At 41.4% G+C, this 27,697-nt stretch overlaps 1 protein-coding gene across 2 annotated transcripts in view; it reads right to left on the bottom strand.

Annotated features, from left to right (window-relative positions):
• Positions 1 to 15,094: 15,094 nt before the first annotated feature.
• Positions 15,095 to 27,697, bottom strand: part of Adamts3 (ADAM metallopeptidase with thrombospondin type 1, motif 3) — a 206,639-nt gene continuing 194,036 nt past the window's right edge. For both annotated transcript variants that reach the window (NM_001394709.1, NM_001394710.1), the window contains exons 19-22: positions 25,584 to 25,716; positions 23,489 to 23,696; positions 22,291 to 22,408; positions 15,095 to 18,222 (exon numbers count right to left, since the gene is read on the bottom strand). In NM_001394709.1, the coding sequence (NP_001381638.1) occupies positions 17,663 to 18,222; positions 22,291 to 22,408; positions 23,489 to 23,696; positions 25,584 to 25,716 (1,019 nt within the window). In that variant the 3' untranslated portion in view covers positions 15,095 to 17,662. The remainder of the gene's footprint in view (positions 18,223 to 22,290; positions 22,409 to 23,488; positions 23,697 to 25,583; positions 25,717 to 27,697) is intronic.

Here is a 27,697-nt window from a genome sequence, read left to right as displayed (position 1 = left end):
CAACCATTAATCCATCTGGATAAGAGATGGTTTTAACTTGGACTTTTTTATTTTTTTAACTATTGTTTCAATTCCCTTATTTGTAATGGAATTGTTTAAGTTGTTCAGCTCTTCTCAACATTGATGGTTCAGAGGAATGCAGAAACTAATTCATTTCTCTCAGGCTTTCTAATTTAATGGGAGTATAGGTTTTTAGAATATTCCCTTACAATGTTCTACATTGCTCTGATGCCTGTTATAATGCTTCTTTGTTCATCTGTGATTCTGTTAACTATGTCTCCTCTTTCTTCCTTGGGTTAATTGGGCTAAGAGTCTGTCAATCATGTTTGTTTGTTTCTAAAAAAGGAGTCCAGGCTTACTTAATTCTTTGTAGTACTTGCTTTCTCTTTCATTCATTTCTGTTATGGTTTTTAATACTTCTTATTTACTGGATTTGGGTATGGCCTGTTCTTGCTTTTCCAAACTCTTTAATTATATTTTTGACTTACTATTTTGTCTGCTTGATTTTTTTTAATGTTAGTGATTAGGGGCTCTAAACTTCCCTCTTGTGTGTGTGTGTGTGTGTGTGTGTGTGTGTGTGTGTGTGTGTGTGTGTCTGTGTAAATATATGTTGCCACAAGTGTGTGAGGGACACGGAAGTCAGAAAAGGACATTGGTTACCTTGAAACTATAGTAGTAGTAGATAGTTTTGAGCCTCCTGATATGAATACTAGTAACTGACCCTGGGCTCTCAGAAAGAGCAGTAAGTGTTCTTACCTACTGACCCATTTCTCCAGCCCCCATGAACTAGGTTTTCATTTTTATTACCATATGCTATAACATATTTAAACAAGTATTGAATTTATACACATTTACCCACTACACTCATATCGTTTTCAGTCCTCCTCTTTTACCTCCGCTTCTTTTTTCTAGATTTTATATATGATGAAAATGTATAGCACTTGTCTAAGGCTAGTTTATGTCATCTAATATGATCTTCAATTCTATCCATTTTCCTAAAAATGACATAATTTAATTCTTTGTGGCTGAATAATACCATACTGTGTGCACACAATACGTTTTCCTCATTTATTCATCCAGGCACAGGCACTTAGGCTGATTCATTTATTTATTCATTATGGATGACAATACAATAAACATCATTACACAGTCATATATCTTACATCCTGACATTGATTCTCTTTAGTGTTCTTTGTCTTAGTCAATGACAAAAAATATATTTGACAATATGAACACTCTTTGCTTAACTATATAACTACTGGTGATTATTATGTTTTATTGTCATAATCATAACATCATAATATGATGTTGAATGCTTAAATGTTGTGGTTTGCCCTGAAGTTATCTGTATTTTGATGCTAATTTCACTGCCCCAAGGGCAGCTGCCTAGTCAAGGACTCAGAACTCAGGTGACTTCACCAGAACCACCTCTCCATTGAATTGTAAAGTACAGGTGAGGGGCAGGTACAGGATAGAAGGAGGCCTGTCATTGGAGGAGAAGGAAGGATGGGTGGGAGATAAGTTTGAAGGAAGAGGAGGAGACAGAAGAGAAAGGAAGAGACAGGAGAGAGGGTGAGAAACCATGGCAGGTGATGTTAAGATTCTGCTCTGTGTATTTACAGGTTGTTATTAATGTTCTCAAGGGACGGATGGTACCAGGCTTTGTATGTTTAAGTGGGCAATTCTATCTTATCAGTTGGGTCAAAGGTTATTGTGTTGTGTGTGTTTTTTTTTTTATGTGACGGTTTGAGTGTAGGAAAGTGTGTGGCAGCAAGAGACACGGGGCCACCGCAGAGTTGGGATGTGTTTCTGCCAAGATATCTAGCAGATACCTTGGGCACCATGGTGCGGACCTAGTGGGGTAAAAGACAACTATACTTTTTTATTTTTATATTTTTACAACAACACTTAAATACAAATTCAGATTCAATGCTGTATTGAATGTAGATATTATAGATAATCAACCTATTCCCAAGTACTTCTTTCCATTTTAATAATTACTTCATGAGAACTAGTTCTGTGTTAGACATTGAGAAATATCTTACATATTCAAGTTGGCAAAAAGCACAAGACAAGCCTCTGGCATTGCGACTATGTAGGCTTACTCAGGAACGCTCTGGGTATATGAATAAAATGGCAGGGAGGGACATTAGTATCTTTTGGGAAATGGGAGAAGCTTACATCATCAGGACACCTATTTATTCTTGATAATAATTAATTCAGATTGTGTTTTTCTTCAAATTATTTAAAAATTTTTATAGTAAACCAACTTGAGTTAGCAAGCCTGTAAAAGACAGTGAGGCCTTAGCCAGTTTTAGTCAAGCACAAGCCCAGGCAGTATCTGGGCACTTGGCTGGCTTTTAGGAGATGGGTTATATTGACACTGAGAGCTCGTACACATATAGTGTAGTGTTCCTGTGAGACCATCAGCAATGGCTGCAGTGTAAAGTTAGTACACCAACAATTCGACGTCTAAATGTCTTTATAAAGTACACAGCTACAGTGGTAAAAATTCACAGTGGAGCCACAATTATCTCTGTGATGTGTTACAACTGACTATGACTGATGTGACATCTACATACCCCATAGCTAACAATCAGTTAAATTTTTATCTTTAGTTTTGACACAGAAGATGAAATAACTATATAGTATACATAATTATCACTAATCCACAGAGCTCTGATTCTTACTATATTTTGTTTTCTTTCCTAATCTCTATAACCTCCTTAGGAATTTCACACGTGGCTCCAAACAATACCTAAAACAGTTCCTTGTGAGTGATTTGTTGATTTACCTAAGTGGCACTGAATCTATAAGTCACATGGTTTTCACTCTTCCTCACACTCATAAACTAGAGTGGAACAAACCTCCCTGGGCTTGATGAATCTGTTTGTGCATTGGTTTGCCTAGTAGTAGTAGGTTGGGTCAATGTGAATTTACATGCATGGGTTCACTGAGGGTTCCAGATTGCTTTCTGCAAGGACTATGTTATGTGACACTGTCTCCAGGAGCACGTCCTGGTTCCTTTTTCCTCTTGTACATTAGGATTTTGATTATATTTATAATTTTCTCCCAGCACTAAGCGTATGTAAATGGAGTCACTTTACTTTGGAATTCAAAGGGAGAAGAGGACACAGGAAACTACAAAAGAACATGTTCAAGAGCTGATAGGAATGTTAATTAACAATTACTTACAGAAATAGGAAGATATGTTATTTTTATAAGTGGGAGCAATTTACATTGTAATCATATAGCACAGTAATAGCTATATTAATGTGATATGCTAATGTTGTGGTATCCAATTCAATACATTTGTACAGATTGTTTTAAATTCTGTTTTACTTTGTTGAGATGCCTTGCAAGACAGGCTTGGATGACCTGTCATGTTATGTAGCTCAGGCTAGCTTTACACTTACGTCACTGCCTCAGCCTCCGGGAGTAGGATTATAGCCACACACAAGCCTGTATGGCTAAATCTGGGGCTTTTTTTAAGTAAAAGAAATCTACCTGCTATAATTATTAGTGTGAAAAATAATAAAAAAGATAAGAGATGAATCAGATGATTTATGGCTTATTATCAACATAAAAATAGCTCTTTGGTTGTATAGTACATTATATCAGATCAAGGCAATCCTGCCTACATTAGTAATATGAAAACTGAAAACTCTTTAGTAATTCATAGAGAGAGATGACTGGAAGGAGAAAGAGGGGGGAAAGGTAGCGAGGAAGAGAGGGAGGAAGAGCAGGAGAAGCATGAAGAAAGGTTGGAAGAGAGTAGGGGAGGAGCTGCCATTTTATAATATTTGCAAATGTATATACTTCTGGGATAAATAACCTAACAGAAAAAAATACCAGATATCTGTGGTATTATTAATGTCATTAAAGAAGGATAATAGTAGAAATCCTATGATAAAATATGAAAGATTTGATTACATCAAATTCAATAGCTTATGTCAATGGTGTATAATCATAACATGCAGATGACAAGGAAAAATAGACATAAAACTAATAGAAGTGTATTACACTATTTAAATTGAAATACTCAGTACAAGGTCAGCAAGGACACGTCATCTGACATAGTGGAAGGACACAGTGTCTGACTTATAGAAGGACATGGTGTCTGACATAGTAGATCACATTGTCTGGCATAATAGAAGGTTTCTTCCATAGCATTCAGGTGAGACAGAAACAGTAATAAAATGAGCAAGGACAGGAAAAGGTAAACGTGCATCAGTATTGAAGAGAATCAGATTCACTAGTAATAAGAAGAAAGGTGAAACAGCCAGAGACACACCCCTTCAAAGGTAAACGTGCATCAGTATTGAAGAGAATCAGATTCACTAGTTATAAGAAAGGTGAAACAGCCAGAGACAGACCCCTTCAAAGGTAAACGTGCATCAGTATTGAAGGTAATCAGATTCACTAGTAATAAGAAAGGTGAAACAGCCAGTTGGCAAACAAATCTCATTAAAGCAGTCATTTAAAACACATTACCTTTAAAGCTGAGCATAAAATAATTTCCCAATTGCGTATCACGCTAAGTAGACTCACACTCATTAAGGGTCAAATTCAACACTTGCCTCAAAGTTAAATTACCTCCAGGTACCTGTCTGCAAGTCGTTGCAGTGGCTATAGAAGCTGTCATTGTAGTCAGAGTCACACAGAGAATATTATGCCTTTTGATAAAAGGACGGCTCCTCAGACTAGGGTACTGCCAGTCTGCCAACTCTGCCCTTTTCTCTTGTAACTCCCTTGGTCTGACTGTAAGAAAGTTGACGCCTGTCTAAAATCCCACTGGCCTTATATATGTATACAGTAATCATTGTGCCCCCTCATAGTGCTGGGCTACTTAAGGAATACATGAAAAAGACATCAGCAAAAGAGCCTACTGTATGATTTAAGCTCCATAGACTTCACCTGTAGTGATGAGTTATTCTTTGGGTGGCATTTTCATTAAAATTCATAGCATTCTTATTTCTAATTATAAGATACAATTTAACAATATATAGCCACAGAAAGTTAGCACATCTGACATATATCAGAAGTGTGCCCAAGTTTACTCCAAGTACCACTTTCAACATGAGATATAATTCTAATTTTTTATCACAGAACATTTTTTGGTTTTGGAAGCTCACAGCAGAATCAAGATAGCATACAAATGGCTTCTCACTCTATTGCTCTAAGTCTAAGTTTAAAACCGGGCTATGTTTCAAACTCTGGCTATGAAGGAAGGGAGGGAAGGGGTCCAGTTGTAAAAGAAAGAAGAATGACATTCAAACCACCCACAGAGAGACGAGTGGCTTAAAGTCTTGCTTTACTCTGAACCCTGGCTCCTTGCTTACTTTTTCTTTGTCTCCATAGTATTCTACTTCCCTGACAAGAATCATGGACCCCTCTATTTGTACTGAAGGCATCAGCATCTGTCACATGTGCACAGCATTATAATTAGTCCACAATACCCCATGAGATAAAATGTATCTCATATGGATGAGGCAGGACAAAAGAGAATGATGATGCTGTACTCAGGAGTCCTGGGTGGAGCCCGAGTCCGGGAGAACACGATGTCCATGCTGCATTGCCCCAGTGCTCCTCAACTAAAATTAGATTACATAGGGAATGCAGATCAGTGTTTAGCCCTGCAGGTCACTGAGATATGAACTCTCCATTTATAAATACATACCTGAAGGGTGTCACTACACTTCGTGAAGCAGCTCTCAGTATAAGCTACAGGACTAGCAAGATTAGAAACCAAATCAGTGGCCAACATAGTTTTAATATTTTTGCCCACTGTAGAGGCAGTTTCATCCAATCATGTCATCTAAAGGAAAGAGGTTATTTGCCTAAAAATAATATTGTAATAATCAATATTGCAAACATATACAGAAAGCATCCTGAGCACATTGAACTAAACCTTGTTAAAGAATGCAAGTCGTTGCTATATGAATGAGTTACCATATTTCAATGCTTAATATTAGTTGATATCCAGTCAAGCTCTATTTTCTGCTGGGCTAAAAATGGCAATTATTTCAGTTCTGATACCTAGCAGTAGGAGTATTTTGTTTCTTCAAATATACAGTTGAATATCATCAGCTGTGTTTGTAGAAGCTATATGTATTAGCACACTGGTCCTTGGATCTAACCATACTCTAGCCTCAGATTTGCTTGTTTGAAGGAAAACTGGTAGTGTAGACTGGGTGGATGTGCCAGGCTAGCTTGGTAAACTCTCTGTCCGGACCACACAGTTTACATAGTGCCTGACGTTTTCTAGAAGCAAATTTTGCTTGGGAACAAGGATGTAGTTTACTTCTTCCTGATGTAGGGAAGTGGAAACTAGGGAGGAGGAATTAAGGAGAGCGGAAGCTAAGGTTTTTTCAGAGACAAGACTTTATGCATACATTCAAGCTCTCTTGATCACTATAAGATTATTGGAGGTATTAGAACTTGAAAATATATTACCAAGTAAAATATTGAGTCTATCTCTTATTTTCCCTCTACGCATGGGATTTTTTTTGTTTTGTTTTGTTTTGTTTTTTTGTTTTTTTTTTACGTGGAAAGGTTTTTCTAAAAAAAAATTGTAAACCAGGTTGGCATGAGATTGCATAGTCTTAACACATACTAATTGCAATAGTAATTGTGTTCTCTAGCACCACAAGCACCTCTGTTGTTTATGTAATCCTACCCAAATGAAGATCATCTTACTTACACATATCTGTTCCACTTTGCATGTATGTCACCTTTACAAAGATTAACAGCTAAGTGCAGAAGTTAAAACCCTAAAAAATGAGCAAAACAAATATCCTTCCTAGCTTCCTATGGATTATATCTGAGTAGCATATAGATAATACAAATGCATACTAAGGCAAAAACCAGAAGAATATTATAAACAGTCTAAGAGGAAAAGTAGATCTCATTTAAATAGGTGCTGAGGAGAGTCCTTTTGGTACAGCTCACAGGGTCCAGCTCTCATGCTGAGACCTAAAGGACAGGAAGCAAGGAGCCTTCCAAGCAGAAGGCATCAAGTTCAGTGACCCTCTGGTATAAGAATGGCCACCATGTATAATGGGCTCAAAGAATGCTCAGGGCATAGACCTGTGGGAGAAAGGAGGAACCCCTCAATGAGAACACGCAGAAATGAGTAGCACCAAGCCACCAAGGTCCTTGCAGGTCAGCCCTGGAGATTTAGCCTTTCTAAATACAGGGAGAGGTGACAGACATGATTTAAATGGTTGAAACTACCACTTAGATTCAGGATTTATAAACAATGCTTGAACTCAGCTGTAAAAAGGATATTAACAAGAAAATACATACACTGCTGTATCACAATCCTTGAAAGTGGTGTTGATAGTCGACAGCCAGGGTGGCATGTGGCAACTGGTTCAATAAATAATGGAAAAGGAGTTATAATAACAAAGTCAAGGGATAGTTATAATGTTTGTAATAGCACCTTTATACATTTTGAGGAGAATGAGTGCATTTGCTTTCTCTCTAGGCTTGAGCTAGAAAATCCACAGGTAAGATGCTGAAGGTTCCTCCCCCAAGTTGGTCTTGATTCATAAAGTTGTTGGTAGCCAATGGCTGGGCAGGGAGACAGAGGCGGGACTTTTAGGATTCTGGGCAAGGGACTGAGGGTGGAGGAAGGATATATAGCCACCATGCAGGGAAGAATAATATAGCAGGCCTGAGAGGTGCAGGAGAGAGAGCATAGCCATTGTGTAAGAATAGGGGATTGTTGCCCAGAAGGGCTACAGGTCTGAGACCAGGATAGCCAAGATAGAATGTAGGTTTTAGTAAGGGATGAGCTGGGATTATCAGAAAGTACATCAGAGGTTAGCCTTTAGAATGTAGCAGCAAACAGGGATTACAAGCAAGTACACGGGCCCTGTCAGGGCACCCTCCTGCAATGACCTTGCCGTCCAGATTTTTACATTTTAATTTTGGTCTACTGGATGGTTAATGTATTCTAATATATCTGTCTTAATCGCGTACTTGGAAAATAATAGAAATTATTGGATGTTCTAGGCTCCATTATTCCTAGAGTTAAAAACAAATCAACACAAAAGCCCAAACCCATTTAAAATCTCACATTCAGACGATTTGGTGGAATGAGCTGGAAAGTGATTGCATTCAATGTTTTAATTCTCCAAAAAGAAATATTACTTTAAAAAAGCAAACACATATAATAAATTAATTATATTTATATCCTTTAGCTTCACTTAGTTTCTATTGCCTACTAATAAGCTTGTCAATACTTTAATTAGACAAATATTGGGAATGTATATATATATATATGTATGCAAGAGATATTTTTTCTGATGAAGTAGTCAATAGTTTTACAATTTCATGCTTATGTGTCACAAATAAACATTGCAAGAGTATCAGACCCAAAGCTAAAATAACCAAGAAGTCATACGGCCCAGGGAAGGTAACAAGTGAAGGAAAGAACATCTTTTTAAAAAATCAATTTAATCGGATTTGAGTATGTGTGTCCTTGTTTTTATAATTACTTGGTTTTTTTGTGAAATATTCTGTTCGATGTTTGGCATGTTTGAAACAATTTATACTTTTTATCTCTTCTTTAGGCTAGTTTGATTTCAGGGTTTCTAACCTCATGAGAAGTTGTTAGTTTTAATTTTAGGGAAAGACTGGTCTGTAATATCTAAATTATTGCCTTATTTGTAATATAATTTTATTATCTTGATATTCTATCAGATTTTACTCAAAAATGCAAATAAAACATTGTATCATAAAGTATTCCGATATCAATGTAGCATCACTTTAAATTTTTCTAACACAATATTTTCAAACATGCCAAATACTATTAGTGAAGAGATAGAATCAAGAGGTCAGACTTCTGAGAAAGGAGGATTTTTTGGAAAGAAGGAAGTTTTGTGGAAAGAAGCATATCTCATTTCTTATTGTATAATCAGAAAGATAAACGAAAGGTCAATGTAGTCACTTTCTAGCAGTGTCTTTTTCTCTCTTTTCATTGGTAAGAGAGAACTATTGTCTTTCACATATGTATTTTATACATAAAACTGCTATTTTATATATACATGTATATGTACATGTGTGTGTGTGTGTGTGTGTATTAATCTCAGGTGACCGTAGAATAGGACATATTAACTACTTAATCACCAAACGTAAACTCATATGTGTGAAAACATCATGAATGTTTTGTTGTTAGAGATTGATACTCTCGGTATATTTGGAGTAAGAAAAGTCAACTTTGGTCTTTGGTATGCCTAGTATGAGACGATGGTTCTTTTAAGAAATTGTCCTTCTGCCTTTAAACATCTCTCTCTTCAGCAACTACCACATTAATCAGTTAGCAATCATCACGATCAATGCAGGATTCACTGAAATTCTGAATGACCATTGATTGATAATTTCTATATGGAAACAGGGTCTCATTATGTATGTAGCTTGGCTGTCTTAGAATTTGTAATATAGTCCAGGGTGGCCTCAGACTCACAGAGATCTTCCTGCCTTTGTCTTCTGAACATTGGGACTTAAAGTAGTACTTTTCAACCTATGGGTCACTTTCACAGGGGTTGCATATCAGATATTTACATTAAAATACACAAAATACCCAAAATACCCAAATTTATAGTTATAAAGAGAATCACTGGACTAAAGACATGTGCTACCACACCTGGCCCAACAATTTTTTAAGGATATGGTTTTGAAAATCTGGAACATATACATTATTACAGACATATTTCTACTGCACACAGAATAGAACTGTGCAAACCTTTACATGCACTAAGAAATGATGACTTTCATTCGCCATATATTTGCACTGTTTGCTGTTTTAGGGCAGTCTGGAGTCATAACGGCATCTCCAAGCTGTTCCCATACAACGATTAAAAAGCTTCACTCAATGCCTACAGAAGTAGTTTAAAATGCTGGGCTGCAAAAGGTGGTGATCGATCAGGCCAAACGTTAAACAGAGCTATATTTTTTGCTTATTTTTCATTAACAGAACCGTATTTTAACCATTTTAGCAAAGACTATTTTCAAGGGACATTACTGTAGAGTGTAGAGTGAGCAAGTTGCTGGAGACAGGGAAGTTAAGCAAGGGTTGCAGTGACGGTTCTCAACCAAGCATCCATGTGTGCTTCTCCTTTGGAACTTCAGAGTATGTAGTCTTTTGTGTCAGCTCTAATTTCAAATCTGTACTCTTGGCTAGAATCCCTCTACAATTAACATATTTGGAGGGTAATAGTATCAAAATTGGTAAACGTGCACTCTGATCTTTTTAAGTTTTAATGGCAAATTTTAACTGTCCTGTCACCTGAGAGATGTTCTGAGTCTCTTTCCTACATGTTTTATAGCACTCATGTGTGAGATGGTATAAGGTAAGATATAGGTAAATGAGGGTTCAAATAAGTCACAAGAAGTTTACCTCTATTATGAGAAACTACACGTTAAGGGGGAACTGCTAAAAACTTGTAGCCAGACACTATGTCAGTCTCAAGGAGTGTGGTGTGAATACTAAGATTCACTCAGCCCCTTGTCCTTATGAAGAAGTAAAATTTACCTTCTAAATTTTACCTGTCACCTGATCTATCACTCCCTGGCGTTCTTGCTGTCAGCATGCTCTCCCTAATTACCATGATGTCTTTAAAGGAGTAACTGTTGACCGCCCCCCCTAGTGGTGGAAGTGAGGACTCCCAGATGAGACAGGTCCTTAGGAGAGTGCACTCTGATGCCTTGCTAGGATGTCTGCCTCACCTCTGGGGTACCTGCAGCACTGCCCACATGTTACTCAGAGGAAGCAGAACACAGTCCATAACGGGGGCCCTCAGTCCGTGTTTTCCTGGGTGGGAAACATCAGAGTTTGGATGATTGCTGTGGTTCCCAGTCTGCTGTGTACACACAGATGCCGATACCTCTAGGAGTGGGGAACATGGATCCCTGGTCTGCACTCCCCCTCAGGACATCCTCGTGGCCAGGCGGGAAGGAAAAGGCAGAGCTTGGGACAGGCAGAAGCTGGGAGGGAAAAGGTCTCCTGGAGATTTTGGCATGCCTCTTCATAATGAAGGTCTCCTCGGCCCCTACTCCCACGACCATCCCTCAGCCATCTTTGATGAAGAGACAGTCCTTGTTTGCTCAAACTGTTTGATTTGATGGTGGGTGTAACTGCCTTACTCAGGATGAACCAGGGATTAAATACCTGTTGTAAAAAGGAATGTCCGGAAAGGGAAGCTAACTAGACACCTCGTTAGCATGGAGGACTCCAGGTTTTTATGTTATGTGACTTTCCTCAGGTAGAGGCAGAGTGCTGGGGGTTTAGAATCTTCTGGGACAAGGTCAAAGAAGGGGAAAAGCTGCTAACAATGTAGTCTCCCATTTTGCACAGAGCTCAGAGGCTATCTGGTCATGGTAGACTTTAACCTTAATTTAGCAGAGTGTTCTGATAATGATGCCTCTTGGCGAAGAAAAGAATTTAAACCTGGTGAGTGAGGAAATAAAAGGTTTGGGATGGCACAGGGACTGCAGGAAGTCAACTTTTAGTGGGGTTTCAGGGATGGATTTGACTAGGGCACGTTAAGGTACTTGCTATTTGTTGTAGGGCAACCCTTCAGTCTCCCCAAGCTCGAGGCTTCCACCAGGACATGCCCTGCTTACAACAAACAACCCACAGACCCCTTCTTTGTTACTTCTACTACCCAACTCAGTACCCTGACTGCCCAGCCTGAGGTAAACTGAGCATAGACCACAATGCTATATAGGGCGGAGCAGATTTTAGAAGGGAAAAACCACAGGCCAAGGGAGCCGACCAAATATGCATAAGAGTTAAAGACAAATGACAATGGGAAGAAAAATGGCATGATCATTACTCTATGAAACAGAAACTTGCAAGGAACACAGAACACAGGACTCAGGCTCCAGGAAAGACGGGAACTGTGCTTTGTGAAATGCTGGGGTACAGCTATCAACAGAGCTAACATACCCAGAAGACACATTGGTATACACGTGAAGGCATATACACAGACAGAGAACTAACCTTGCAAGGGATCATTTGAGATAGAGAAGCCAGCTAAGGTGATGGTGACTGGGCAAGAAAGGGCTTCCCTGGGTTGCCTTATAGTCTCTTTTGACTCACAAATTATATAAAATGTAAGCCATAATAACAAGGTCAAGGTATAGTTATAATATTTGTAGCAGCACCTTTATATGTTTTCAACAGAATGAGCTCATTTGGTTCCACACTAGATGTGAGCTAGAGTTGAACTGGACCCATGGTATAGACAAGGGAACTAAGAGAATTCAATAGGAGCTAAAGCTTGGGGCTTATGAATAGAAAGTTTCAAACTCACACTGAACACGGCCAAATCCTGAACTCCTTCCTACGAAATACTGTGGAGAACTTGGAAAAGGTTTCAAAACCAAATCTCCACACCAATACACATGCCCTCTGTTACGTTTGACTGGCTCCCTTCCCTCATAAAACACCTTTACCCAGAGGTGTCTCTTTCTTTTTTCTTTTTTTTTTTTTTTTGGTTCTTTTTTTCGGAGCTGGGGACCGAAAGGTGTCTCTTTCTTAAGGCAAAGCTCAACTGACTGAAAGAGCTCACGCCTTCTGAAACCCAGGCTCCAGGCTCTGTGCTGGAGACGTGAAGTCATCTTGCCACAGTTCGTGCTGTTATTTAAACCACTGTGTAGCCTCTGAGATGTCCACCAACAATCTCGAGCCCAGCAGTCTGTGGTTTAGACAGATCTGCAAAGGCGAGAGGGAGGTGCCACATCTGAGTGTTCTCAGGTCCTGTCCAGTAACATGACCCAGAGAGAAAATGACTGAAAACGTAAGCGAACCCAGTCTGAATTCTGGGGCATGCGTGTTCCACAGCAGTCCTCAAGAACTCATGAGGTAGGCAGGTGATATGTGCTAGGGACCAATGAGAAGCACAAGAGAGAATTTGCCTGAAGTCAAAACTTCAAGTTATGTAAACTGTTCTTTTCAGGAATGTAAACAGCTATGTCACCCCTAAAAAGGCCTTGGTGACATTAAACTTGGGCACACCGTTTTGACTCATGACCCATCATGGGCAATGTAGAATGCCTCGATGGTTTTAGTGACCTACCAGGTTGTAGGAAAAGGTGTGTGAAGTCTGCACAGTCTATTCTTTCTCTGCCTGTCTCTTTATTTAGAGATGTCTGTTCATGTGCTCTGGGGCATAGAAGACACATGGATTCATAACTTTGCTTGTAAAACAATCAAACTAAATAATCTGAGCCCCTGATCATCCCAAAGACTTTTTCTGTGGAGAACAAAAATTTATAGTTTCAAAGTATGTAGTGCCTGTCACACGTGATATTTTTTCTGGGTTCTCAATGTTGATTCTGTCTAAATGGTTCTATGAAGTATGGGCTGTTGAATTTCACAGATAAAAGAACTGATGATCAGATACATGGAGTCACTCTCCCAGGTCACAGAGAGCTGACCACAAGCAGACCAACAGTCCGACTTTACGACCGGTGCTCTTGACTAGAGCTCTGATCTCCGTCAAAGAAATGGAAAACAGATGTAGTCACACCCTTATCTTCTACTGCTGAGAGCTTTTGCTCCACCTTGAACCACTATGAGCCTTTTTCTATGTAGTGTTCAAGCGAACTGTTCTCTCCGTAAATACACGTGCTATGATGGCATATCTCTTCCTTAGCAGTGAAAAAAACTTGGAGAGTGGTGGCTCTCTGAAACTGAAATGGCTGGAAAGTAATAACTTTTCAAAGCAGCAGTTCTGATACAATGTTAGTTAGTGCTGTCTGGAGCACAGTTTTGCTCACTTCAGACTTAACAGGATGGAGTCAATCGATGAGGTCGTTCCTAGATGAAATGTCTGATTACAGCAATGGGTAGCATCTTTGTTCTGAGAATCTCGGGATCTCAGGTTCCTATTAGTGAATTATGTTTTCTTTGCATCATGGACAATATAATGAATTTAAAAGTTCACCTTCAGCTGTGGCTGAAATCATTCAAAGCACCTGGGACCAAAGAGAATCGTTTTAGCTGATGATGTCTGCGGGCGTTGAATGGCTTTTCTAACTTACTCTGTTGTGTGTAGTTTCAATAGTCCTTTTGCTTTAACTCTTCTTCGGACTTTTATCCCTCTCCTATTGAACTTTTCTCCGTACATAACTTAAATTTAAAAGGCTTCTCCATAAAGAAACTACAAAGTGTGTCTAGAAGACTGACTTTGCTGCTGGCTGCAGAGTATATCAGTGAAATAAATGTATGAGAGCCCACGCTCTTGGCCATCAGCCAAGTTCCCAGGAAAAATGCTAGCTAAGTCGCTTAGTTTGACCGTTGTTTGGAAAAGGTAGATGGATAGAAACAGCTTAAAAAAACCTTCAAAATCAATGACTGGAGAGCATTTATATTGCGTTTGTCATATCAACTTTTAACGGCATTTCATCTTGAGATTTCCCAAACCATCTTGCTTACCCATAGCGAGACTGAGCAAATCGGAAGGAGCCAGACAGCCGAGGGACTCTGCCATGAAGTTAGGAGGATTATATAGACAGTAGTTTGATGTCCACCAGGAGGCGCTATGTGTTAGGCCCTGTGCTGTCTACATGTGTTACCTCATTTTCCCCTGTAACATCAGAGGTCTGCTGTCCATGTCACGGCTGAAGAAACCGAACACTCGATTCTTCCTGCTTTGTCACTCAACCTGGCATCTGCACTCCAGTGTCTCTTTGGCTAATAAAGGCCTCACTCCCTGTGGTGTTCTGTTCCTCCTGAGTCCAGTGTGAAATCCCCATTCAGCCCTCAGGTATTCATGGTACAAAGCTGCTGGGTGTCTCAGCTCCTCTGAGATTTTGCATGGGGGTAGGGTGGGAGGAGAACGCTCTCTTTTCTTCCTTATACCATCAGCCTAATTGTTCTTCTCTTACATAGTCCTAAGGGAAAGACACCAGCAAAATGCACCTCCTATGGCTTCTTAGCATCTTTAAACCTGCGGTTTTATCTTGACTCTCTCTAGCATCTTCAGCGAAAGGTCATTGTTTCACTTGACTGGAGGGAAAGAGGCTTTCGAAACCACAAGCACAGAGGACACTAGCAAGGAAATCAAGGTCAGGCCACGTCTCCTCTTTCATTTTTATTTTTTTTTTATTGCTATGTGTTCCCAATACAACAAACAGCATCAGTAGTGTACACCTTGATAAAAAGGAACGTTTGGCTTAGTAGAAAAAAAAGCGCGTAGGTAAAAGGGGGGAAGGAATATGTACATCTTGTGGGAGGTGTACGTGTGTGACCGTCTTCAGATTCCCTGTGGACCAGATGTGTGTACACCCAAGCAAACTAGAGAGAATTTCGTTCTGGTGAAGTGAGAGAGAGAGAGAGAGAGAGAGAGAGAGAGAGAGAGAGAGAGAGAGGGAGAGGAGAGGAGAGGAGAGGAGAGGAGAGGAGAGGAGAGGAGAGGAGAGGAGAGGAGAGGAGAGGAGAGGAGAGAAGAGAAGGAGGAAGAAAGGAGAGAGAACTTTTTAAGGCTCAGGGATGACTTAGCTATCAGGACATTTAAAATTCTTGCATGAAGTAGCAGCAGTTGTTTCGAGGTATTGAGTCATAGCTTAGACTGTTCATTTATGATGGTCATAACCCAAAAGGCCTTCCCATTCCGTGCTTTGAAAGGATAACGCATCTCTACGTTAGTCTGCGCAATGGATTTCTAGACGCGGCTAGAAAATGACTTCAGAAGCATGCTCACAACACTTTTTGTCTTTGAGTGCAATTCAGGAAATACTTGTTACATACTTAAAGTATGTTTTGTTCGAAGCAGAGTCTTGCTACATGGCCCAGACTGGCTGTGCACTCACAGTAATCCTCCTGCCTCAGCTTGGGCATGCTGGGACGACAAGTGTGCACTGCCTCACCTGGCTTTTGGAAATCTTTCTGATTCATTATTTACTGAACAGCTAGCTGAATTCCCGACTATTTTATGAGTCTCGAAGGGGAACGAGTCATCAACTCTGTATTGACGACTTAGAAATGTAAATATTTAACACAAGCTTTGACTGCAATCCCAGCTTCTTGGGAGGTTGTGGCAAATGGATCACAAGTTCAAGGCCTGCCTGGGCAGCTTAAGGAGATCCTGTACTGAAAATATAAAAGGGGTTAGAGATGCGGCTCAGAGATGGAGTGCTGGCTTAGCATGTGGGAGGTCCTGGATTCGATCAAGGACTGCCAAATTTACTCATTGTTTTTAAGGTGAGAATCTATTCAATTTTCGTTCTTTGGATTGGCTGTGTGCTCGGTTTAAATCTGTCCTTTCTGTACAGAGCATAGCGCACACCTCTGATCATGTCTCTCCAGTTTACTAAAATGCCATCAACATTAGTGTCAATACTAAAGACATACAAAGAAGACTATCGAGAAAAAAAAATCAACTCTTAAAATAAATATCTTCAGCTCTGTGTCCTATATACAAGTACTGTACATCCACTCCCTGGAGGGAGCATTTACGGCTTTGTGTGAGCATGTTGGTCGCTGACCCAACTACCTGCGTGGCACTGCAGTCCGATGCATCATGACTGGGAACATTTAGATACGAACCATGCAGAAAATAAATAGCTCAACCATGACAAAGACTCTTCCCTGGACTTGCTTTCAAAGCTCTAATGTCCTCAAGTGTCAGCTCTGGCCGGATGAAACTTTTCTCAGCTGCGAAGGAACACGCAACAGACATCTGTGGCGATCACAGTCTATCAAGTACAGCTGATAGCACCATGAGACGCTGCGCATCACCACAATGCCCTCTGGTGCGATGGTGAGAAGGCTGGGCTTTGCCTTGTACAAGCTTTGCTGCTGCAGCCTGCGTGCGCAAACACACGGAGGACACCAGTGCCGTTCCCTTGGTTGCAAGGGTGGAAGGCAGTAGATTAAATGAGTCACCCGTACACCTGAGGTGTCAGACAGATAGCAAATGGCAAACCCCAACTTCTTCATCCTACTCTGCTTTGAAATCAACTCCTGGAATGTCACGTAAGGCAATACTCAATGACAGGCACCCTAGAACACCCAGACACGTCAGATAGTAAACAACCATTTGAGAACATCTTTTAAAATAATACTGATTTCTGCAATGTACAGTATTTACACGACAGTTGCAAATTTGCTCATACAGTATTTCTAATATAGATAAATAGGAGTACAAGTCTAAGAATTATTTCCAAAATTTCTCAAAGCGTAAACCACTGGCATTTGTTTGGGTTATTCTTACTGTAACTTTTAAAAAGAACAAATCAGCTGATATGCACAATCTCCAGTCTCTTCCTTAGAGAGGAACCCTTTCCGTTTCTTCTTTTGTTTTGGGGAGAGTTGTTCTTGGCTGTCCCGGGGACTGGCGGCCAACCTCTAGCTTTAGTTTCCCAACTGCTGACATTCTAGGCAGGGGCCACCGGCCACTGGGCTCTTTCCTTCTGAAAACAGTCTTTGGCGCTTTCTTCCAATGGATTCTGGTAAACAAGTCGATGCGGAACGGGAGGAGGGTGGAAGCAACTAAAAAGTGAACCAGCACTTCCTGTCCTTCCATGTACAGAGGACATGAGTAAACCTTTTGTGGAGAGTACCGCTTTTTAACAAGCTGTATGCACCATGCAGGGAGGGAGGCTGTCCAGGTTTCCCTTTGACTTCTAGCTCCACTAGTCTGCTTTCTCATCTCTCTGAGGCGGTTGACCTGATCGGATGTCTCCTGCTAATAGTCTTTCCATCTTTCTTTGGGGTTCTTGTCTGGGGAGAAGCACCTATGGAATCAGTGATAGCAGGGGAGGGGGCAGCAGCCCCAGGGGAAGAGGAATGGAGGTGATCAGTCTTTATGGATGAGGAGGGTGGCATTGATACCGGCGTCTTTGTTCCACCCTCTTGTGCTTTCTTCCGGGGGAAGCTAACACTGGCTCTGCTGCTGGATCTGAAAGCAGCATATGCGCTGGGATTTGCCACGGAGGAGACGCTACTCAAGGATTTCTTGTCGGCACGGGACCCTGAGTAGTAAGGGAGGAAGGGTGTGGGCATCACTAGGGACCTAGGGAGGTCACTAGGGCCAAAGATGGCATCACTGTGGATTTCAGCAGCTTCTTGAAGGTATGGCGGTGGCAGGGTGCCACTGCGCTTGCTACATGACTCGCAGCACAGCTCGCTGTAGCCTGGTATGGAGCAGTATCTTGCTAGCACCTCCATTTGACAGAATATGGACTTGTCGCCCAAGCACGGCTCGTCTGCAAAAAAACGTAAAAATAAATAAATCAAGCCACATGCACAAACATAAAGGGATCCCCAGGGAAACAAACATCATTAACAAGCACACACATCAGGAAGGGTACACGGGTAACAGATAGGTTTTGATTTTCGTCTTACCCGGGTGCATTACCCGGGTTTGCCCCTGTTGGGCCGAGATTATAAGCATGTCCCACCACACTGGGTTGAAAGAAGGCAGCTCCGTGCCTACTACACAATTGGCCTGGTCACCGTTTTCACCATCTCCAGCAGAAGGTGTCAGATCACTGACGGAAATGCTGCCTTTGAGGCAAAACCGAGATGTGCATCGGATTATAGAAGGAGAAAAATTGGATTCGTTCTGAAGATGGGGGGAAGGCATCCTTTTTAATTGTGTGATATCGAAGTTTGCCTTTCTAATAATGCACCTCCACCATGATTTTCAAGTCACAATTAAAATGAATATTAAACACTGCACCTATAACCAATTAAATCGTTACAACACTTTAGCAAAGGAAAATGATAACTTTGATTAAAATGCAATTTTCTGCCTTGGAAACAGGCTTCCTGTTTACTGATGCACATTCTTAAGTAAGTCATATGTTTTATATTTAATTTAATGGAGCTGACAGTATCCTATGTTTATACATGTGGCCCAGGATATGTATAGAGACAAACATGGCCCAGTACCATTTAAAAAGTGAAGAATTATGGCACCCATAGGCCATCAAATTGTAAGAACACTCTTCAAGGTAACAAATCTGTCCCATAACTCTATAAAGAATGTTTGGGAGCTCTTTCTAAGAGGGTCAGTTGGTGACGTCGACAGCAGGCTACTTTCTCATTTCACATGTCATTCCATGTCCCCATCCCAAGCTGACAGTCATGCTGTCTTGACAAATACAAGCCCACTGCATTGTATGGAGTTTGAACACCGTATCCTCGCTGAGGTCATAAGCTAGGTGGTGTTATTGGTGACTGTGAGATTTTTAACCTCAAAATATCAGGTCTTCGCTTTTGAATGTCTGTCTGTCTGTCTGTCTAAAAAGAAGCAGACTGCTCTGACTATGACCAATGCTGAAGCCCTTGCTGAGGGAGTCTTTCTCACAGACATTCTTTCACTCCATCATGTTAACACCATTAAAGTAATGGATACTTTATAGCCTTCTCACACTGCCCCTATGTCCTAAGAACTGTGGGAAAGGAGCTGTACATCAGACCTCAAAGGGTGATCCAATTGAATCTGTCCTTTTCGACTGAGGGCTACCCTACCGGTTTGGCTGAAATAGCATAGAAACTTGTCATGCCAGAACTCCCAAAATTGGCTTTAGACGTAGAACCCGGGGCAGGAAAGCTCCTGAAACAAACACAGGCACACCTACAGAATTGTGCTGTCTCCACCGTACACTGATTTTGTAATATCTCACCCACTACCACCAAAAAGGAACATGTATATCTGTGCAGACAGTTAGCCATGTGTACATATTTGAGCTAGTAAAATCGACAGTTTACCTAGAAGGTGTTCCGCTCTCATGGTAATAACTACATACGGGCAAACATATGCAGCAACAAGAAGAGCATCTAACTGGGCAGGGTTCGCTTCTTCATTTTTTTTCTCCCTTTGAGTTCTGATTGAAAATCAAGCTCCAAAGGAAACAGCTAAATAAAGAAGTCCTATGTCTCCCCCTTGTGGCCATGTTGGTGCTTAGCATTTCTTTTTCTTTTTTTTTCCTTTCAAGAAATGACATTCTATTTTAAAATTAATTACTATAATTATTGTATAAGAGAAATAAAATTCAGTCATATTAATAGTTACAGAAAATATTCAACATTAGTGATTGAAAATACTGTTACTAGCAAATTAGACTACAAGGGACCCAATGTAGTCATCAATATCCATAAGGGAATCTCTGGCAAATTTAACTTTCGGTGAAACTTTTAGAAACATTTCACTTTTCTTATTTTTCATCTTATTCTCTTTTTATTTTTTTATTATTTAAAACAGTTTTAAATTTAAATATATTTTGGTTATAATCTTCCTCTTTTCCATTTCTTCCAGAATCTCACCCCCAATGCACCTTTAAGTTCTTCCTCAAAAGAACAAAGGAAAGGAAAAGAAACAAAACCCAATGCAAGAAAAATTCCCCCAAATCAAGTAAACTCCTTACAAACTAAAGCAAAAATCTACCAAGGGTAACCAAATTAAGGCACTGCGTGTGCACATGCTCTCTCTCTTTCTCTCTCTCTCTCTCTCTCTCACACACACACACACACACACATACACACACATACACACATGCACACTCACACACACACACATGGACTCACACACATACACACACATCACACACACTCATATGCACTCACTCACACACACACATTCACTCGCACACACACAGGCACACAAACATCTACATACACACACACACCTGTACACACACACATTCACTCAAACACACACAGACTCAGACAGACACACACACGTACACACACACACACACACACACACACACACACACTCCGACAAGAAAACGACTGTGGAGTCCATTATTTATTGTCAACTTCTCCTGAACATGAGGCCTGTCTTTGAGTAGTTCATCAGTTTTCCCTTTCAGTAGGTGTAAGTGACAGACAACCCACTTGTCTACCTTATCCTAGTGTGTTGTGGTCTAGAGGGAAGATGAGGGTCCTGCCCCCACTTGGTTTTGATTGGCGATTGACTGTTTAAGGTATATTAAGATATGTGTGTGTGTGTGTGTGTGTGTGTGTGTGTGTGTGTGTCTTTCATTCAGAAACCCCAAACACTGGGTTGCATAGCAAGGAAAGCCCCACTGCCAGGAAGATTTGAGTAGAGCTATTTGTTTTATTTATATATAAATAGGATGAAACAAAAACTATAACATAAGTCAAAGGAAAAAAGCCCAAGAGAAGGGATATGAGGGTGAACTGGCCTCGACATGTCGCCCCATTGATCACCAGGCATAACATGGCTGATCTAACTGGCTAGGCGGGTACCCCCCTTCCTCCCTCAACACTCCATGTAAATGCCTCCCGTAGCTGCACTCTGGGTCAAAGATGATGACCTTGCCCAAAGAGAGGAGGAGTGGTCTTTGGTCGAGGGCATGCGCATATGTGTGCTCCCCTTTAGAACCTCCAAAAATGCTCTTGGGGTTTTGCCATTGCAAGTATAGCTGTTTACAATACTTAAAGACTGAATATCTAAAATGTCCAAACTACAAAGCTATTTGAAGAAGCTGCCAAGTGTCTTGGAAAAAAAAAGTGGGGGTGGATATCAGAGTTTAATATTACTTATGGGTTTAGATCAGAGAAAACAATGTTTAGTCTTGAGTTTCACCAGAGCGTGTAGCAATGAGGGTAAGGAGAGTAGCAGATGTCAGGTGTTTGTCCTCCTTGCCCTCTGTCTTATCATGTAGAAGAGGGTCTCTCCCTCCTCCTGTGCTCCATCAGGAGCGCCCACAGCCTGAACCCAGGTCCGTGTACTCGTGCAGCAAGCACGTTACCCAGTGAGTTAGCTCCCCAGTTCAGATTTTAAATAAATAAATATTCTACTTTCAAAATACAACTAGTCAGGCCACTCAGGCAACTGCTGGATTTTGACACATGTACAAGGTGTCTGTTTTGGGATCACATTTATACACATGGGCAATTATTAGAAAGGATCTTAAGGTTGAGCCACATTTAATTTCTGTATGCCTAAATCATTTTGGTAAAGCATCTCGAAGCCTGCTGTAATAATCGAACTCTAATCCTGCAAGATTATAAAGGCAAAGAAGAGAGGAAAAAAGTCATCCCCAACAGAAACTCACATTGGAAGAAGCTATCCATGTTTGACACAGCCCCACCCAGTATCCCCCGTATACTGGTTTTGGTAATTCAGTGATGCTGGCCATATTTCAAAGAGCATTCTCAGGCTATTATTTGCAAAGGTGTCTTCATTTGACTATTTCTTGGTAAGCAAATGCAAATTTGAGACCTTATGGGGAAAGGGATTTCTGCTTTCTGAGGCTCAACAGTGTTACAGTGTTTAGAATGATTTGTGATGTTCTTACCATTACAGGGAGGCAGCTGGCAGGCTCTGACAGACTCGGGCTTTTCCCCATCACAGTGGTCTCCAGTCCTACAGAGAACCTGTCTCACCTCTGTTCCCTCACCGCAGGTCACCGAACACTACGGAGACAAAGGCTGACATTACAGATGTTGATTCTACGGAGCTGAGGCACATGCATGCTCCCAGGGTCCCCGCCCCCCACAACACACACCACAAACCATCTCTGGATTTCTCTCTCTATGGCCGAGATGCTGCACAGAGATTCTGAGGCCAGATAACCTCAGGGTCCTGAGAGGCAGCCCCCAACCCCTTTATTTTTCTGACATAGAGTAGAATTTACTGACAGGAACTTCCAAACTAAGCTGAGAAACTTCTGTACTATTGAGGTTGGCTGGGCTGGGAGAAGCTCAGTTCCAGGTCTCTAAGGGGAACGGGCATTTCTCCACGTTATCCCCTGTGGACAACTGGTCCTTTCTTCTGCACCTGGCTTTCAATGTTCCGTCTTTCTATAGCCCTCTTATTTTGAGTCCTTAGAAATATCAAGAACAGGTAGTAATAGAGACAATAAAACACTGATCTAGTCAGCCTCCAAATATCATTTGACCTCAGGCTTGACTATGCATTGAGAAAGGAAGGCTCACTGTCTTGGTCAGAGGGCAAGAACAAACTCAGACAAGCTTCACAATGCTATCCTGAGTAAGAGACACTCTGAGGAGAAACTCTTGATTCCTCTCCTTTAAGGGCGGAGGAAGCCTTGGTAGAAGGGATCACAAGGTTAGTGAGTTAGGAGTTTGGACTATGGTGGTGAACCTTGGTGGAGGGGAAAGATACGGTTAGACCAGAGACAGGGAAGAACAAGTCACACAAAGAAGCGGGCTTGAACAAGCACAATTTGGAGCACAGAAAATTTACTTTACCAGCTACAATGAGGAAAGAGTAAGAGGGGTCAGGGTGGAGGGTGAGTGGGCAGGGTTACTGATGTCTAGGGTCTTACATTCTGTGGTGGATTAGAACTTATGTAAGGGGAAGTCACAATGATCTCAGAAGATTCAGGGGCCTTTCAGATGCCTCCCTGTCACCCAACACCCAATCACGGTTTGTCCCTATCACCTATTCTTAACCACAAACACTGTCTTTAAGTAGTAATTTTTTCCTAACCCTGACACACATTAAACACCGCATGCTAACAAACACCTCACCTCATTCCAGGGCCCTGTTTTCCACTGGGCTGGGCAGGGTATTCTATTACAGGGCCGGCGGCTCTCCGGGCGCTCTCCCAGGCAGTACCTGCTGTGCACTGAGCGGTTGGTACCGTCCTGGAGTGGTTGGAGGCAGCGTACGGTGCGTAGCTGGTACCCCGAGCTGCCACAGCTTCTGCTGCAGTGTTCCCACGCTTCTGCTGCCCAGCTGTGGGGGCAAGAGGGAGCAGTGAGGTAGACAGACAGACAGCAACCACACAGTGCGATACCCGGGCACCTCCCGTCTTCCAAATGAGAGCACCTTTGTGGGGAAGCAACTTTCTGACAATGAGCCCAACACTTTGCTTTTGAACAGCAAAAGGATTTGGCTGTTAACACTCTTCTTCGCAAAATATTAACCTTACTGTTTCAATATTCTAGCTCTCACTGTTATTGGACCTTAGCGAGCCTGAGGAAAAAGTCATGCATGCGGGCCTGGTAGAAACCAGCTCCTTAAATGCACCTCATAAAAATTTCCTGAGACTAACGTTCAGAGCTACTTCCCATGGGAAGTCAGCTGTGATTACAGCTCTCTCAAAAGACATGTCTTTTCGACGGGAGTCACAATTGAGGTCTTCAAAGATGAGCACAATTCCGTATTCTAAATACCGTATTTCATTTTGACAGACTAGGTCAGACTTGAACGGCGAAAAGCAAAGCGTACTCAGGTACCGATAGGCTTATGCGTTAGGACTTAGTAGTTCTGGAAGGGTCCAATAATCTGTATGACTCAAGCATACGCAAGAGGGAAAGCCTGAAAGAAAAACTCAAGGAACTCACGACCTATAAACAGCGTGTAAGAGAGCAGGCCTCCCTGAAGTAGGGAGCAAGGGTGGTAGTGGACAGAAGAGGATGTGGGGATGACAAAGGACTCCCTTAGCTGCCTTCAGAGAAACAGGTTGGCTGATCAACCAAAAAGCATAACTCATGTAGCTGACAACAGTGCATTTCAAAACTGAAGACATTCGTGAGTGTGTACCATACAGAAGAACCAAGTGCCTGAGTGTAAACATGTATCAATTGCCTCCTTTTTAACATTATCTAAATGTATTTGCGCACCCTAAGTGTAATGACCTGCCATGAAGTCTATGAGGATACAGTACACTAGAAACGATGTTTCCGCTGGTCCCTTTCATCTCTGGGAAGTTGCCTTCTGATGACAACAAGGCTTTAAGAACTTAACAAGATAAGAAAAATATGTCCTATAGAACTGAGAATCAATAACTCTGAAGTCTAGCCAAGAAAGGAATAGATACTTTAAGATATGTCTACCTACATGTGTGTCTCCCAGAATTCAGAGGTGAGAACAGAAGCAAGACATTACTCATAATTGTATGCTAACCTCTTCGATGCTTTTCCTAAGTATCTACGGTTAAATCTATATACATTTCTCTTTGTTATTCTTTATGTTCCTAAAGAGGCTGGTACCCCTTGCAATGGATGAATGGACCAAGAATGAGATATGGGTGACTCAGGGCACTCAGGAGGGGAAGGTGTGTGAAAGCCGGGCTGAGGCAGAACTCTGAAAAGAACTAATACGACCCCTGAGTGTTAAATAGTTAGATGTGATTGGTCTTCAAGACAGACAGTTTTACAAAAAAGGAAGCTATACTCTGCTCTTACAGTGTGACTTACCTGTTGAGACACACGCGACGATCACTTCAGTTACCACTGTCAGTGCAATAAGTCCCGTATTATTAACACCAAAAAAGAGTTAAGTGTGGTCTATAGTGTCGAGGAGTGCTCAATCTTTGGAAGAAACTCAACATTTCATACTTAACCTGTCACTTCCCCCGAGAGTCAATGGGTAGACGGCAACACTTAGATGAAAATGGGTAACAATCAGATACCAAAATAAACAAAACAGCAGGAATATGTTTGTGTTTCGGGAGTCGGAATGTAGAGAAAAGCCAGGGACCACAGCTTTAAACACACCTTGCCTGGCGATAAGATGGACTTAATTAAACAGGTAAATGCAAGAGCTTTGAGTTAAACAGAACCTTGAAGGTATTCCCATTCCCGCCATGACAGCAGGGCGGCGTGATTAAGTGCTTACAGCGGGTGTGTGCACTCCTGAATGTTGCACATGCGTCTGATGGGTTTCGGCTTCTTATTGACCTCACAGAAGCTGCGGTGAACCATTTTACTGTCGCTTTTCCTTCGGCATCCGTATTTCGTATACTGGAACCCTGGGTCAGAAAATAAGTTTTGTTTAGCCACTTACTGCGTACGCATGATATGCCAGGTACCATAATAAGTGTAGCCATTTAAAAGCGAATAGAAATGAATTTATAAGGCCCATTTTCTCAGAATTTATGTTTAATAAATGCTAACACTTGTTAAGCAGTGCCCGTCCGTGAACTTGCAGGTGACTGAGACAGAATGCTCACACTGCCGTGTGAGACTAGATTAGGTAACCACTGCGGTGCTCAAAGGTGACTAGCACGGGCCTTTATGGAGCTCAGCGATGAACTTTCTGCAGGGGCAGAAACGAACACACGGGACAGGCCACCAGCTTAGCTGATGGGAAGGGACAGGGAAGCCTTACAGACCCACCCCTCCTCAAGCAGAACAATGCTGCTCAAACTGTTCGGCACAATGGAGATGGCATGCCATCAGTGCCACATACAGGGAAGAACGTGGAGCAGGTGGATGCTTCCAGTGAGCAGAGAACATGTCATGTGTGGAGAGGAAGGAGGTAAGAAAGCATCAGCTCTACAAAGTCATGAGCACCAGACAAGCATTTGGACCTGGCGGTCATTAGTGTGATGTTTGTAAAACAAACAAACCCACAGACAACAAATTGAAAACTTCACAGCCCACATAAAAGTTGTAGGGAATCTGAGTATCTAAATGAGTCTAGATTAATTATCTCATTTACTGTCAAAATTACAGCTCACTCTACATGCACGCTTTCCAGATTGCAGAGATGGTATGCAAATAATATTTAAAACTTGCCACTGTCCTTGTACAGTTCCTTCCAGCAGGGCTTTACCAGTCAGGGACCATGGGGTTCACCTAACATCCCAGTCTCCTCCTCGGCAATAATCCCCCAAATCCATCTTTATGGCATTTACTATTCTTGAAACATGTAAGCCAGTTGTTTTGTACAATGCCATTGTGATATACTTTGTTTAATGATCCCTAATGGTGAGTCTCGGCTTATTAACTCTCTACGAGTACACTGCTTTGAATGGCTGTGTGTCTTCAGGGCCACTCGTCAGACAGCTGAAGGATTTTAATTGCAAGAACAATATAATTCTAGTCATCCATTAAAAGAGATTACCATATAAAGAGAGGAGGAGCCACAATAATCTTCTCTTTCAAAACAGTGAAGGAAGCCCAGGGAGGCAGGCACAGATGCCATGCATATTAAAATGTCAGTGATAACCCTGAGGACCATGTCTATGTGGAACATAGGATCCAAATTAAATCAGTATCTATCTTGCAATGGGGAACAAAGTGCCATTCGTAAAAGCCCCAAACATATTATGCCCTTTCCAGAAACATTGTAAAAAAAAAAAAATCTGAATGTTAATTAAATTTGGTTTACCCAGAATTCTCTACTATGAATATTTTTTTCTGTTTATCATTCAGAACTTAATTAGATAGTGATTTAACTATTCTGCTTGGTGGGGCGAATTCTGTCATTGCCTGTCTAATGCTAGAGTATTTGTTGTGTAGAACAGACAAACATATTGATAAAAATGGGATCCGTCTTGTGGATCTGGTCTGGGAAAACAAGAGAAAAAATTCAGTACAGCAAGGCAGCGTGGTACTCAGTTAACCTGGTCTGAATCTTACTTACCGTCCATGTGTTTCAATTTCACCACCAGTATAATAAAGATTAAAAATAGTACTGATATCATAGAGCCATTGTATCGACATATAGATAAACGAAGCATTCGGTATGGCAGTAGCATCAAAAACACGGCATAATTAGCTATATAGATGGATGCAATTAACTGCGCTCTTGCTAGCACAGACAGAAAAGATGTGAATACACATGGACAGCAAGATGGAGAGGCGGCGGCAGCCTCAGTAAATCGGATTGGAGGAAGGTTTAGATTTGGGGAAAAGTGCTACTGTGGTGGGGTTGCCCTGGTGCTGCTATGTATTCAAATGCTGAATACTGGCCCCCAAGATCTGCCTACAGTCCCATGAGTACAT

The sequence above is a fragment of the Rattus norvegicus genome, chromosome 14 (genome assembly GCF_036323735.1).
Source record: "Rattus norvegicus strain BN/NHsdMcwi chromosome 14, GRCr8, whole genome shotgun sequence".
Classification (NCBI taxonomy): domain Eukaryota; kingdom Metazoa; phylum Chordata; class Mammalia; order Rodentia; family Muridae; genus Rattus; species Rattus norvegicus.
Note: the sequence above shows the minus strand (reverse complement) of the source record. Positions and strands in the feature narration are given on the sequence as shown.